We start from the raw sequence: 16,768 nt of genomic DNA, 5'->3' as shown, positions 1-16,768 counted from the left end.
CATATCCACCTTACTCCGAAGTTTCCTTGTGCTTTTTGTAAACCTTTCCTTCTCTCACCCAGTCCATTAGTAGTGGTCAACCACTGATGAGATTTCTGTGACTATAGATTTGCCTGTACTTTCTTGAGTGTTCTATTAGTGGAATCAAATAATAAATATGTGCTCTTTTTTTGGTCTGGCTTCACTCAGCTTGCTTTTATATGAGGATCCATCTGTGCTTTTGTTCAGTCCTTTTTATTACTTAGTAGTATTTCATCCTATGAATATAATACAGTTTATTTGTTCCTCTGTTTACAGATATTTGGGGTTTTCCAGTTTTAGGTTTCCTTACATAAAGCTGTTATGAAGATTTGTAGAAATCTTCAAAAAGAACATATGCTTTCATTGCTCTTGGGTAAATGTCTAGAAGTGGATTTGCTGGGTCATGTTGTAAGTATATATTTAACTTTAGGAAACCAGCAAACATTTCCAAATTTCCATTGCCTCATTTTCCAGTGCTAATGGTTGTTCCATTCTTCACTTACATTTTTTTCCTCTCTTACAGGTTGGACATTTTTCTGAATTCAGTTGGCACTAAGAACATGTTTATTTCTTCTAAACGGACACCCATTCCCTACATAAGGATGGGTCCCAGATTTATTTCTTTATTTTCCTCTTTTTCTTGTGCCTTTCCATCTTCCTCTGGAGCTTTAGCTCTTCAGTTCTAACTGCTTATTAGTTAATCATTTAATTAAGCGGTACTTTGTGAGACTCTGCACATGGGGCACCATATAGAGGTTCCTGAACTCAGTTCCCCTGAATTCTCTTTCTCTTTGGGTGACAGAGTAGAATTGCCTCTTTGTGAGCAGTCAATCATGAATAAAATCTTTCCTTCTTTCCAACTCCACTAAGAAGGGAATTTCACAAAAACTTCACTAAATATCAAGAAAGGTGACAAAGGAAATAAGCACAGGGAATAAGAGCTAGTTTCTGATCCCTGGCACAGCTAGCATCGTCACATAAATTGCCCCCAAAGGAATAGAACACACCATTTGATAGGCTACTTATTCCCACTTGGGATTGGGAACAGGAATTCTGAATCAGCCTTTGGCTTGCATTCAGATGGTACCATTGTTTGTTGAATGACCTCTAGCAAATTAATTTCTTTGAGTCTACTTAGGTGTAGATTGATAACAAAAATAGCCCCATCACATAATTCTTTGAAGAATTAAATAAAATAAGTAATTAAATATTTAATTCATTAAAATTTCATAAATGTGACATTTGGTCAGTATCTTGCTTATATAAATTTTGGTATCCATAACACAAGCCTCAAATATCTGTACTTGCTTTGGTTCCAACCAACATTTGAGCCCTACCTGGTCTTGTAATAATACATTGATCCTAACATCATTCCTATTTCTCATGTGTCTTTTAGCCTTACTACCTTTTCCACCCCCGCTCAAATTCTGTGAAAATTCATTATAATCATCACTTCATTTGCATAGGTGCTCGAAATTTTTAGCTCTTTTATTCTGTACTCTTACAAAGTTCATACTTCAGTAAGGAAAATGCATATTAAAAGGGAATTGCAAATACTGAGATATTCAAGAACTTGGCCTTTGAGCTTTTCCTCTACCTTAACCAACCAGTGATCAAGACTTGAAATACTGTTTATATGTCAATTTTTTTCAAACTCTAGACTTATATATCGAGCAGCTTACTCATGATCTCTATTTAGATGTTTAAAACACATCTATAAGATAACATGTCTAAGATTTCACTTTTCCCCCTTGAAATATTTGCACTATCTAGACCCTTTATTTCCGGTTTCTTGAGACTACAAGGTTTAGAGCCATCCTGATACTTCTCTCTCACAGATTACATTCAGTGTAGCAGGACAATTTGTTTGCTATGTTTTCACAATATGTCCAAAACTCAACCACTACTTTTTTATTTCCACTTTGATTAGGTTGATCCAAATATCACTTGTTTTGCTTGATAATTGTAATAGTTCCTAACTATTCTCCCTGCTCTTGGCCTTGACCTCCAACAGTCAAAATTTTCTAAAGAGCAACAAGAGCTTTCCTATTCAAACATGTGTCATATATCATGGTACTACTCTGAAATTGCTTCCCATCTCATTCACAGCAAAAGTCAGAGTGCCCTCAGTAGCTTTTTGAGGCCCTCAGATCTGCTTTCCACACTCCTGCCTATACCTCTCTGTCACCTTGACCTTATTTTGTACCAACTTCTTCCTCATTCTACATCAGCCACATGGCCCCCTTACTGCCTTCAAATATGCTGTTCATAGCCCCTCTGATAAGGCTTCACATAAAATATTCTTTCCCCAGTAAGTCTTCTAATTTATTCTCATTTCCTTAGGTTATTTACTCAGAAGTTACTTTTTCAGTAAGGTTTGTATTAATCAATCTATCAAAAAATTAATTATACCACCATTTTTATATACCAGTCTGTGATTTTTCTCTTTACCTTGCATCATTACTTAATAGAGTATATTCTGCTATTTATTTTATTATCTTTTCTCTACACTAAAACGTAGGCTCTATAAGATAAGGATTATTACATACTCCTTATTTTTCCATTCCATGTGCAACATAATCTGAAGAAATCTAAAATTATACACCATAATCCTTTTCATTTTTCACAAAGAAGAGAAATTGCCTCAGGCACAGGTTAAATTCCCTGGATTAATATGAAATAGGGATAGCAAATAATTTGCAGCAGTACTTCCACATTTTACAAACAAAAATATTGATAAATAATTTCTTAACTTAGGAAAGTTAATAAAAAAATTCAGAAGCTTCACTTGGAAGCTATTAACCATGAAGAAGAATCAGAAGATTAAAAAAAATTGAGAGAGGGCTGGGAATTTAGCTCAGTGGTTCTGTCACCTGCCTCATAAGCACAAGGACCCGAGTTCAATCCCCGGTACCAAAACAAAATAAAACAATTGAGAGGATTAAATCTCTTAAAAATGTATTTAGCAGAAGTTTAATATACAGCCTATATAAGAAGAATTTAAAATTATTAAAGAGACAAGGAAATAAGAAAAATGGTACTGAAATAAGAGGGTACTCTAAATCAAATTCTTCCTTTGATTGAGTGGTATTTCCAAATTCCATGGACTCAAATCTACAGCTGCTTTTGAATCCTTATTCTCAGCCTATAAAGCACTCATGAAATTTTACAATTTGATTTTCTCAGTTATTCCTACCTTTATTTATGAATTGACTCCTTTTGGAGCACTTATTCTGCACCAGGCACTTTGGGAATAGAATGTATAATAGTGAAAGATATGCACGGTCCCTGCTTTCATGGAATGTCCCACAAGAAACACAAAACACATACATATATTAAATAAATAATTATAAATTAGAGAAATGTGAAAATGAATATATTGTGCTGAGGGAGTAAACCTGGGACTGGTAACTATTCTAGAATTCAAGGTGGAATGTGTCTTTCATTGTTGCTTGCCTTTATTTTTACCACCTCCACCCTAATGAGCACCTCATTATCTCTGTCACCTCTTTCATTCTCCTAATCTCCAACTCTAAACATGTTTAACACAATTAGACATTTTTTGGCATTCTCTAATGACAGAATGGCTATAGCTTTTATGCTTAATTTTCTACTCTTCCTGAAATAAATCTTATATTTTCCAACTTTTATCTTTTTACTCATACTGTTTTTCTGGCAAAAAAAAAAAAAAGTATTTCTTGTTCTGTTTTCTGAGGCCTAACTCAAATGTCCACTTTTGTAGGAAGCCTATCTGCACCACTCCAACACATGGGCTAATGCTATCAGAGCTGGTAACTCTTGCTCCTTCTTCATTTTCTATCCCAAGCCACTGTCTGACCATTTCTTATGCTGTTCCACGACATCTTAAAGATAAAGGATATTGAGGGCCAGACAATCTAAAGCAAGAGAGGGACAAACTCCTATTCAGAGACTTAATTCTTCTAGGAAAATGGCCTTGACTAAATTACTTAAATGTTTTGGGAATTTAGTTTCCTGGATCTGTAAAAGGAAGATATTATTCAATGCACAGATTTTCTTTTTTCTTTTTTTTTTTTTGGTGAGGATTAAATTAGATGAGAGCCTTTCCTTTAGAAAATGTGTGGTATACTTAAGTTGGTACATGGCACACACTTTCAAAAATATATTTTATTTAACATAAACTAAAGAAAATATATGGAATACAAACCATCAATTATTTTTAATTAGACTTTAAAATTTACTTTTTATTTTACTTTTAAAAATTATTATTTTAATTATATCATTTAATGTTTTATTATTCAAGGGAATTGATTTTTATTTATTATGCTGATGGTATTGTTATCTCTTAAAATAAATTGATTTAAATAAAAATATCAAATGGGATTTTAATATAATAATTGTGGTACTATGTATGTCGAAAGAGGGTGATATTAGATAAATACTGATTTAATGTATGTCAAGTACTTTAGCAAGCAAGATACTTTCTGCATCACTAAAGAAAAATATTTTAATTTTATGTAAAGATGCCTAATGTAAAGAAGCTGCCATTGGAACACTAGTTTGTCAATTTTCTTCCCTTTGCTCTCTAGTCAGGCAGAAAGGATTTGACAATAAAATGCTATTACACATTTTTTTATACTGTGTATATCCTTTGAGCTAGAGAGAAGTTACAATTAATATTGAGAATATTTTCAGTAACACTATCTGCAGATGACATTTGCAATGAAGATCTCAGCAGCTGCTGTTTCTGTTCTATGTAGGTGGCAGGATGGAAAATGGAATGGCTTGTATGCTTTCATTAGTGCATCTCATTTTTAAGGAAACGAAAGAGTTTACTTATTTAATTATGTATTAGTTTTATTTATTAAATTTTGCAAAATATCACCAATACCTAAAAAAAGAGGAGAAATAACAAAATGAAAATTTTAACAGTTTAGAGGCCATGTAGCAACAAGTGTCAGTGATTTGCCTTTAGAAATGGGGTTTTGAAGCACTTTGAATCCTTTTCGCAATGACTTTGATTTATCCCCTATAGTATAAAGATTTGTATAAGATAAAACTATTAGTAGGCTTAGTAATAAATGCACAATATGTGTCTATATAGTACCTTCCTTTCTTTTCCCAGGACTATGAAGCTACTTAACTGCAGTGTTATGCTTATTTCTTTTCATTCATTCAATAAATAACCATTAGATTATTAAGAGCTATTTATTAAGTTACTACTGTGTACTGTAGAAGGGACTAAAATAAATGAGGCATAATGGTTTTCTTGAATGGTTTACATTCATTTAGGGGAAACATATAAAGACAAAATAATTACAAATAAATGTAAAAAGAATGAAAATTGTGTAATATACAAAATGTAGTAGAAAACAGGCAAGAAAGTGATTGGCTCTGGAGGTTATCAGAAAAGATTTCATAGAAAATTCTTGAGCTGATTCTCAGAAATTTGTCACATTTAATATAAATTTAATTAATTAATTAATCAGGATTTCAGGTAGCAAAAAGTGAGATAGAGAGGTAAGGTTGCTGACGGCAGAAAGAGGAGGTGCAAAAATACAGATGCGTAGAGTGCGTCAGGGAAACAAAATAATTTTGTGAAGACCCATGATATGGCGAGGCTACAGCTACGTAAAAAATGGACACTAGACTGAAGAGATTATTGTCTTCCAGAATAATTATTGGGTCATAAATGCCATGCATGAACTGATAGATTATTTAAGCTCAGAAGAATTTAGAAATTAATTAACTAGTCCAAGAGCCAGAGGTAAGGTAACTAGTAGAAATAAAATTAAAACTAAGTGTATTGCTTCTCAAACTGGCATTCCACCTCCATGGATGGGAATGATTCTTGTTAACATAGTTAGAATACTACTGCCAAGCCAAATTATAACTCTTAAGAAAGTTTATGTTCCAAAGTCCTAAGATTAGATGAATAGTGTTTACGTCTTTATCTATGGCATTGCTTTGGAAAGGCAAGTAAATTTTAAGAAAATGAATGCATTCTAGTTACTAAATCATTCAGTTCCCTATCCTTCAGCACTGTGTAACCCTTTCCAATAAAATTTATGACCTTTTTTTTTTTTACATTGTCTTTTGTGTTCACAGGTCAAAGTTAAGTGTCTATTATGTATCCATTCTTTGTTCTTCCGGGGTTGATATACTTCTACCTTCCTATTCACCTTTATGTTCCGCTTAATTGCCATGTCAATTTATGTCCTCAGTCATAGCAACATTTGATTTTATACATGTGTGAAAATCACTACATGTAGATTCAAAACTACTATATAAGTAGAAGATATATTTGAGATATTATTTTTATGAGAGATCTATAAAATGAAGAGAAGCTCTGAGAATACTCTTAAACTACTTAGAAATCTTAAGAAAATCTTTATTTGTGTCCAGAAAGAAATACATGAAAAACTGAAATTCCTTTAAATTTATGAAAGATACTTATAAGAATTTGAAAACTTATTTGCTTTCTACACTAATGGCATAAAAAGAGAGATACTTCAGAAAGAAGTCAGGCTTTCCTAATAATGATGATAGTTAAGTACAAATACAAAGAGAGGTTTAAAAAATCTTCTCTACTTCTTTATAATAGTGAGCAAACGTTTGACTAAAGTATTGTGACTTTTATCTGTCTTGAAATTACTGTATATATAAAAGCACCATTTTTATTGCTTTCATATTGTGTTCCAGAAACTACTCGATACAGTTTGTATGTATTATCTCATTTTTCCTTAATATCAACACATTGTCATAGTTCTCATTATTACTCCTGTCTTATACAGTTAGCATCGTGTCTCAGACGTGATGGTCAGTCTCACAGCTAAGTTTAGGTATTTAATTATTATACATGGTGACTCTTGAATAGTGTTTTTAATTAGTTGATATCCTAGAATCCCTTGCATGAAACATTTCATAATATATCTTATAATAGTGTTGCCACCCACATATGCTTATTAAACTCAACAACCTCTTGTGAAGGTAAGCTAAATCCTTGTTTGTTCTTGGGTTGATTCAGAAGTATGCCACTTTTACTTGTGTTTGTTTCTGACAATGGTCAGAGGAATGAGTTTTTGAGATGACGGTGGTATCCCAGGGTATGTAGGTCTCAGTAAAGGCTCTTGGGATAAAAGTGTACGGTTTTGATACTCATGCTAGACAGAACACTTCCTCTTAGAGTCACCAAAGGAGGAGAAATGAAGCCAAGACTCCCTGCATAAAATTGGAAATTTAAAGAGATTCTAATTTAATGAAAGGACTTTTTAAAAGTTTTATTCACCAGCCCCAAAGGGCCACAAGGAACCATGTTTCTATTATATGTGTAAAAATAACTTTAAATCATTTTCAGTGGAGAGCGTTCCAAGATAAAAAGTTACCTTGAAACTGCTCCTGGAATAGTGAAATCCCTGGGCAACAGTAAAACAATCTGCAGCATTATTCTGTAGCTTCAGTTGCACAATTTAGGGCCCTTGAAATTCCCACGGGAATGGAGATCATCCTAAAGAAAAGTGCAGAATAAGAATACGCAGTGATCTACCATGAATGGAACCAGCAGGAAGAATCCTCAAGAAAATTAGGGAATAAGAGTGCAGTATCAGGTAAAAATAACAAAGGTATGTTCTAAATTAAAACCCCAATAAAGAAATTAATAAAAATCAGAATACCAGAATAAAATTCTTTTTAAAGAATTAAATATACTATATAAAATAAATAAATAAATATAAATAATTAAAATATTCTTTAAATGGGTAAACACCATAGGTTAAAACTTAAGACAAAACTAGAAATCTGAAAATAATAACTAGATCTGAGGATAGCGTCAAAGAGAAAGTGAAGAAAAATCAAAGATACAGGAAATCATAGGATAGGTAGAATGAACGAAAAATATAAGAAGGTTTTAGATAAAGATAATATGAATGACGGAGGTTAACTAGTAGAAGAGTTAATGACTGACACTTTTTTAAAAGAAAGAAATCAGATCAAAGAACCTTAATGAGTTTCCAGCAGAACATTTTTAAAAGAAAATTTGTAGTAAAACTGAAGCTCCACAAAGATAAAAAATTACGTAAATAAATCAAAGAAAGACATATTTCTTAAAATATAACTATTAGGTTGACAGCAGATAATTCATTGTAAAAACTGATGCCAGAAGACAATGTGGCAAATGAGGGAAAAATCATTGTCAGTCTAGAAATATCTCTCTATATTATCATTCAAAGGCTAAGGAGAATATAGACAGTTCAGGTACATATTCAAAGACTATGTTTTAACTATCACAGATTTTTGTTGAAAGACTTAAAAATATGTTCATTTGTAAGAAGGAATTTTAATCCAGAAAGAGTTATGGTAGTAAAACTGAAAAAATAAACTGATACAATGTGGGAGTTCTTGTGAATAAATGTTAATGGTAAAAAAGAAGTTCATAATGATTCTGACAATGGCAATAATGATGACTGATTTGGGAGTGGATGGAACTACTATATCAAGATAGAACTACTATACCATAAAATAATAGCATGAAATATTAAGGGTAGTAGACAAGAAATCAATTGTACAATTTTATAAAAATTAATTTCAAAAGTTAAATGAAAAAGATATCTTTTAATATTTACTGTAAAGCATAGCTACTACAATACTGTCACAGGTAAATAAAATAGGACAATAAAAGAGAGTTCGGTACATAGTTATTTGTGTACACATATGACCTAGACCTATGACTTTAGGGTATGACAAATCAAAGGAAATACCATTTTTATGTAACAAACACCTGACTGTACATATATGGGGAAATAAATTCCTACCTTTTGTGTAAAAATAATAAACAACTTGTGAGAGCAAAAATTTAAATTGCTTCGAAGAAAATATAAGATATACTTATGAACTTAGAATAGAAAACGTTTTTAAGATACAAAAATGTACAAACATAAAAGAACAAATCGATAAATTTCCACACAATTAAGTATTTATGAAAGTTTTGTATGAAAAAACATGAACCAAGTTAAAACACCAGTTAGAGATTTGGAGCAGATATATTCAAAGGCTATAATTAACAAAGAACTAATGTCTAAAATACTGAAGCACCTCCACAAATCAATAAGGAAAAGATAATCCTATTTAAAAATGAACAAAAGCTATGAACAGAAAGAAGTTCAAATAGCTAATATATATATGAAAATATACTGTCTCCCTAATAATCACCAAAATGCACATCGAGACTATAAAGAGATAATGTTACATTTTATGACTGGAATAAGTTAGTAATTTTGATTATACTGTACTGTATCATCTAAAATATGGGACTCAAACTGTTAATGAAAATTAGGAGCAATTTGTAATTAATTAAATTAAAAATGGACATGATTGAACAATTACATGTGGATGACAATATTAAATATTAATATGAGATGAATTATAGTGAGGTAGGTGAGGAGTTCCAACTACATTATGAAGTTTATTTCTTAAAAATTAATCTGAATTAGGGCCTGGGATTTAGCTCAGTGGTTTCACCACCTGCTGAGCAAGCATAAGAACCCGAGTTTGATCCCTGGCACCAAAAAAAAAAAAATTAATCTGAATCAAATATAGCAAACTTTTAAAATTTATTACATCTGGGTGGTAGATACATTGGGTTATATTACTTTATATTCTAGGTGCCTAAATATGTTATAATTAAACATTTAAAAGAAAGGACAAGCCAGATATCCAAATGTTGAATAATTAATTTTGATGGTTTTGAGAACAGGAAAAATAAAAAGAATTTGAGCCCATTTGTAATTAGAATCAATGGGTTTATTATTTAAAGTAACTCAAAGTATTTTTCTTACACTTATGAACCACAACTGGTTGCCTCTTTGGGGCAGAAAAACATTTGCAACTGGGCATAGTTCCAAACAATGAAATAAATAAATATATATATTTAGATATAAATTATATTATATATTAAATTATTAATATATTTCCCCCCAATTTCCTATTGTTCACAAGGATGAACCATGTAAGGAGATTTACCTATTTCTTTGCTTTTCATATACATTGGCATTATGACATATATATCATCATGTAAAAAACAAAATAGGGCCGGGGATTTAGCTCAGTGGTGCCACTGCCTGCCTTGCAAGCTCAAGGTCCCAAGTTCAATCCCCAGTACCAAAAACCAAACAAACAAACAAACAAATAAATAAATAATTCAGAATTTTTCTTTTTGAATTCCCAGATCATTTTTACACATCTGTTACAATGGCTTTCTGCATTAAAATTTATTTCTGTATACAATACTCTGTGTTCCCACGGATATAGGGTGAGAGGAGGGATTATAGTTTTTTTACATCAACATCTTTAGCATTTGACATGTAGCACATGCTCAATAAATTTTTATGGAAAAATGTCATTTGCCTATTTGATCAGACAAGTAATAATATGAATATATTCTTATGTACATGAATCACATGATACATAGTTCTTGTCTTTCCTTTTTTACTGCTCTGTACCTAGGCAGCTAACATCCACACCTTGTCATTCCTGTGCATTAAAATTAAATATTATGTATATTTTTTACTCATAAGTTCTATTTAGTGTATATTCTACACTTACTGTTTAAAAACTGCCTAATGTCAGATGTTAGCTAGAGGCTATCAAATGTGCAAATAAACCAAATGGAAATTCTTACGTGAGTTTGATTTTATATAGTAACATATTTGTATCTTAACATGCATTTCCCTTGGTCTATATTCAACTGTGAACTACCTTTTCAACCTAGCAGATGTAAGTATTGAAGGTTTAATTTTTCCCTGTTTTTAAAATAATCATGTATGATATATTTAGATGATTTTTTAAAAAGAAAGATTCATGTGCTAGGCAGAAATTGTAGTTGTATAATTAATGCTTTGATTTAAACATTGCATTTACCTTGAGAATTCAGTAGAGACTCACATAGTGTGTGCGTTGAAGCATAAACTCAAAGCTGTTTAAAAGGATTAATGTTACATCTCAACATTCTGTCTATGAGAGGTATTAAAAATGAAATTATAAAGGAAAGGGTCTGTCCAGGTACTGATCATATACAGATGGAAGTGTCTGAAAAATTTGTTTTCCTTACACAGCAGAGCTGCAAAAGTTATTTATCTCAATCAGCAGAGCAATGGTTAGAAGCTATTAGGAATAACTGTAGGCAGCTGCCACCCTCTCTGTGGCAGGTACATCTGCTCACAGGAAGCCTGGGAAAGATGGTTGTATAAATATGGCAGCAGGGGCCTGGGATTTAGCTCAGTGGTCTCACTGCCTGCCTCGCAAGTGCAAGGTCCTAAGTTCGATCCCTGATACAAAAAACAAAACAAAACAAAAAACAGAAACAAATAAATATGGCAGCAACTTCATTGATTGATTTTATATACATCTTTCAAACAACTTTTACAACTGAAAGTTTACAGATACTCTCCTATTGACCCTTCTAATATTTTGTAGCTTAGGAATTTTTCTACTTTGTCATAGACACATGTAAAAAAAATATTTTGAATAGCCACATTTTGCTATTTGTGTAACATAATCATAGGTCTTCATTAAAAGTGCCCTATTCCCCTCTACTTTTTCTAACTCCTACTGCCTGTTTAGAGACCAGTGATCATTGTTATTTTTTAAATTGTATCTTAGCTGGTATGCCAAATTTATTTCCCAAAGAATTCCATGCTGGAAAGGTCTAGAAAACCTTTTGGTCAGGTGTGTGAAGCAGGTCATTAGAGGTTCAGCATAAAAAAAAAAAAAATCAATAAACAAAATAAACCAACATCAGAGATATCTCCAAGCTTCAATTTTCATTATTTAGAAAACCTTAATTTACAAAAAGAATTCAAAAATTATTTCATAATCCTATCAAAGTAAATTAACATTATTTGATTCTCTTACAGCATCACTGGTTTAAAACTTTAATATTTTCTGTCTCTCCTTTCAATTCTCTGATTTCATCTTAAAATGTTAAAAACAGAACTTCCTACTCAATAATTAATCTTCCAATCCACATATATACTGTTCTTTATTCTATTTGTTAAATATTCTTTTAACTGCATCATGGCTTGGACAAATTTGCATGCAGAAATAATAAATACTTTTGCATTACAGTAATATTGGGTAAGCTGTCGTCCTGCTGAGTAGTTCTTTGAAACCTAAGCAGGAGTTATCATGTATTTATTTGTTGTATTCCTCTGATACTTTTTCTTAAGAGTACAGGGTGTAATGTAGAGAACTTTGCACAGAGGTTGTCTAAAAGTGTCAAAAGGAAATGAAAAGAAAGTATTTATAGGTAGTGAGAGCAAAGAGCAAAAGAAATAGCTAGTGGCAAAATCAAACCCTGGGTGGCAACCAGGCATGCCAAAGAAGGTAGAAGGAGCTGGCCTATCCCAAGGGTGCTACTGTTGGCTTTTGAGAACTTTGAACTATTTCACCACAAAATGTGTTCCTGGTGAGCAATAGAGATGTCTTTTCAGTACTCATATGAAGAAGACCCACAATCAGAATCATAAACTCATAAGACAGGAAGGGACCTTAAAAATTGTGTACCCAATTCTCTTAATTTATAAACAAGGCAAATCCAGCTCAGAAAGAACAACAAAGCAAGTTAGAAGCAAAGTCAGGGGTAGAAATCAGACCTTTTGTTTACTGAGTGAACATCCATTGACTGTATTCTGCCCAGCATTGTTCTAGGCATAGGGTTACCTCAGTGAGCAGTATAGACCTGGGTTCTGACTACCAGTGGCCTATGCCACACTGCCCATTCTACCTTTATTTGCCTGTGGGGGCTAGAATATACTTTAGAGTATGTATTTTTTGGTTGACTCCAGATTCAACCCTTTTGAAGGATGGATCTCAAGTAACTTATTGAGAGAAGAGAGTTCTTTTCCAAGTGTCTACAACTGTGTTGACATTCTTTGATCCCATATGCGTTCATAGGGCACTTCTGTCAGATCAGCTGGAAAACATTTACTGGGATGAGTCTAGTCTGTGTGTCCCTGTGAGGCAGGTTTTCCTTCCTAACAGGAACAGTTTAGTTTTCGCCCTTTAGTAGAACTGTCAAAGTGCTTAAACGTTATCTCACATCAGAGGAACACTTGTCTTTTAAAATTGACTTTACCTTAAAAGTGCCTCACTGACAGTCTAGCCTGTACTAAGATAATTGGAGTTGGAAATAGTGGTGTTAGAATCAAATGTGAAAATTCTTCAAAGAAACATGGCTTAAGAGCTGCTATATAGTCATCCATTTAATCTGGGTGTCACTGTAAAAAAACGGGGAGAGAGAGAGAGAGAGAGAGAACTATTTTAGTTTAAAGGTAGCTTTAAGCTCCTTTCCATGCCTCAGTCTCTGTGCCGAAAATCCGTGCTTTAAAAGCCATTTCAGTTCTTTTAGAGGTACAGCCAATGACTGGGAAACCTCCACTCAGGCATCTGGAAGGATACTTCCTACTGCTTACTTTGCCCTTTGTCCCAGGTCAGTCTCAAAAGAAATAAAGCATTTCTCCTGCAAGCTGTGGCTTGTGGACAGAGATGTGATTTCCTTGGACCCCGTGTATGGAGGAGGGGGCGAGGGTCAGATGCTCATGTTTCCAGGGCTCCAATAGTCATCATAAGATTTGGGTAGGATTTAGGCTCCAGGGACACCTGTTTGTGCCTGCAGGACCAGATCTGTGGTGGCTCTGCCTTCCCCTGTGCTGTCAGCTCCTGTATTGGCTGATTTACCTGTGAGGCTGTGTGTGGATCTGTCTTTTCACGGCCACTGTCGCCAGTACGCACTGTCAAGACAGGGAAGCCAAGCGAGGAGTGCGACTGCCCGAGCTGGAGGTAAGCTGCTCTCAGACGGGCTGACTGCAGCTTCCCTTCCTCCTGACACACATGGAGTTTCGTGGTAAAGGTGCCGAAGAACTGCAGAAGGATACTTAGCCAACTGGATGTGTGTGAGCTGGCTGCAAAGGCAGCGCCGCCTTACCCGGACCTCCTGCTGGCAGGATGTAAATATACCTGCAGGCTGGCCAAACAGGACTGCCTTTCCCCCAAGCCTTCCCTCCTCCCACCCTCTCTCTCAGCTAACCAGCATGAGAGGCACTGAGAAAGCAACAGCCTGAAGTGACAGCTCCAGCCTGATTCCGCTTGCTCTGAACCGAGGTGGGAAGTTGATTGTGCAGCAGCTTCATTGTGAATTCCTTCCCTTGGCATCGCTATGTTCGCCTCTATCTGGTATGCCAAGAAGCTGGGTCGCAGGTTTGTGCACAATGCCAGGAAGGCGAAATCAGAGAAGGTATGGAATGAGTGGGGCTGAAGATCGCCTTTCTGATTTGCCAACTGCCTGCTCTGGACTGTTTGAGTACAGACAGACGCAGTCTTTATTAGGTTGGGATGGAAATCTGCCTCTCACCCTGAATGTGATCCAGGCCACTTAGAGAAGGGCTAACTCTTAAAGCTAGCTCACTTGGGAGGGGAGCATTTAGGGTTAACCAGGATCATTGCCTCCTCCAAATATTTGGTGAAATCATCAATTGATAGCCTGAGACTTAATATTCCTGTAGAATACATGGGATGAAAGCATTTGAGCAGCTGTAATTTTTGCTTGTTCAAGGACATCTTTAATAAACTTGTTGCTGTACTGCATTATTTTTATTACTGTGGTCTTTGGTTCTAAAGGGGCATTATTAATACCCATCTATCTCCAGTACATACGTTCTAGCCTGTGTCCTGGGAACACATACTTAAGACTTTCAGTACCACTGACCAGACCTCACTGGAGTACTAGATATTTTTTCAAGTCAAAATATGCATGTAAAAAATGTTTATAATAAGCAATAATTATTTTTGAGTAGCCTTAGCCATTTAAGGGATGTTTTCCACTTCGTTTATTCAGCATGACTAGATTTTTCCAGAGAACCTCTGTGTTGATTTACCTCATTAGTTGTATTTTTCTAAATATTAAAATGGCCTGCAAGTTTTGAGGTACAGACAAGCTTGGTTATAACAGAAGATGATAGTTTATATCTTTAATTTTTCCACTGCTTTCTAAAGCACTAGCCAAATTTTCATGTTGCAGAAACCAGTGTCCGATTTGAAAGGTGTTGTGGAAACTTCCAATTCTAACAACATGTTGTAAAACTGAGATTTTTCTATATTACTCTGAGCATGTGATCTTTAGCCCAGTCTCTGTTCTACCCTGTAAGTACTTGGGAGATTGATCCTGAGTTGGCTCTTGATTTCTGTGGTAAGTCCTTTCTCCCAACTACAAAGATCCCTTCACTTTAACTTGCTTCTCACTCCTTCAGGGTGGGAATTTTGATGAAATATACAAAAATCTCATGATGAACTAAGATATGATTTTCTATAGTACGAAAAGAGAAAATATCACTGGAATACTGACTTCAGGGCTCTGGTCTTTTAGAAGGTCCAGACCCTATAGTTGTAGAATGATAACTGACTTGTTATTAATTGCATTTTTGGTGAAAGAGGGGGAGGAGAGGGTTCGAGTAGAATTGGTCCCTTTCCCATTCTATGTATCACAAATGAAATGACTGTAAACCTATCATGTTCCAGTTGCTCATATATATTGGAAAACTGGCTTTTTGAGTTCTTTGTAGTTGTTTGCTTCTCAAGTAATTTTAAAGAAAATACTTACAAATATGTCTTGTATTAGAGCAAATGTTTTCAAAAAGTGCTTAGCCCTATAAAAATTATAGGTTGTATGGATGAGAGGACTGTTAGGGACCACAGTGGCTCTGAAAGCCACTGGGAAATAGTGCTTTGTGCCAGATTTGCATGCAAAGAAAAGTTGACTCTCCCAGTGCCTCTTAATTCAGACTTGACCTCCAATGTGGGAAATAGCAGCTATATGAAATTCAGTGTATAGAACATAAAAATGTATTACTCCAACAAGATGACACAGGATTCTGCTTTTTGAATGTGGGAAGAGGCTGGTAAGGGGCCTCTAGTACATCCCCTTCAATTATGTGACAGCTAATGCTTAGAACAAGTAATAAAAAATAAAATTTGGGGTTCAGGACTTTTAAATCTTTATTTAGAGAGTGAGGCATATTCACATCTGGAAATCAGCATTAGAGAACTGAAGTTTCACTCTCCGAGTGATAAAGACTGAAGGAAAAAATTATTAAGTACAATGGCCTGTGGTGGCCAGGATTGCTGGGAGGAGTTACTTTTGAACATTAGGTGATAATAACTAACAGAAAAATAGCTATTTTTTCAATGGAATTTATATTCACAGTTTCAGAAATAAAATAAAAGGTGTGCTACTCTGAAAAACGCAGGCACTCTGTCAATGCTTAGTGAGTGGAAATCATTTATTTTCTGCACCAGTTTTGTCAATGGCTTATTTAAACCAACTATTCTGAATTAATATTTTTGTCTAAGAATTCAGTAATATATTTTGAGGAAGCAGTTAAAAATATTGCAAGGTAAATTAAGTCATATAAATTATTTCTACATCAGCAGAGATGAGCTAGTTGCAAACGTGGAAAGAGGGTATAAAGTGCTGCTAAATGTATATTGTAATGGTTTATCAGCAAATGGAAGAAGATATATGAAATAAAATTATTATTGAGTTTTATTTGGAAAATGACTAGTAAATTGAAATAACTATGGATAAATTCAGAGCATGTGTTAGCATTTGAGATATAAATCTGTATCACTGAAAATATTTGGAATTTTCAATACCCTTTATCAACTTTGACTCTCCCATTGCATAATAATGCAACCTGCTCCCATCACAGCCCTTTAGTCC

At 34.2% G+C, this 16,768-nt stretch overlaps 1 protein-coding gene across 28 annotated transcripts in view; it reads left to right on the top strand.

The window, feature by feature from the left end:
- Positions 1 to 16,768, top strand: part of Dlg2 (discs large MAGUK scaffold protein 2) — a 2,046,311-nt gene that overhangs the window by 1,123,471 nt on the left and 906,072 nt on the right. The window contains exon 1 of one of the 28 annotated variants that reach the window (XM_087212069.1): positions 12,107 to 14,287. The exons of 25 other annotated variants lie outside the window; for them this stretch is intronic. In XM_087212069.1, coding sequence (XP_087068195.1) covers positions 14,210 to 14,287 — 78 coding nt within the window. In that variant the 5' untranslated portion in view covers positions 12,107 to 14,209. Of the gene's footprint in view, positions 1 to 12,106; positions 14,288 to 16,768 lie in introns of those variants that run through there. 2 more of the 28 variants (XM_004868263.4, XM_087212066.1) reach the window with 2 other exon arrangements.

This window comes from Heterocephalus glaber, unplaced genomic scaffold (genome assembly GCF_053883595.1).
Source record: "Heterocephalus glaber isolate CG9 unplaced genomic scaffold, H.glaber_assembly_v1.0 deba00001429, whole genome shotgun sequence".
Classification (NCBI taxonomy): Eukaryota; Metazoa; Chordata; class Mammalia; order Rodentia; family Bathyergidae; genus Heterocephalus; species Heterocephalus glaber.
The sequence above is the reverse complement of the archived record's forward strand: the minus strand, read 5'-3'. Positions and strand labels throughout refer to the sequence as shown.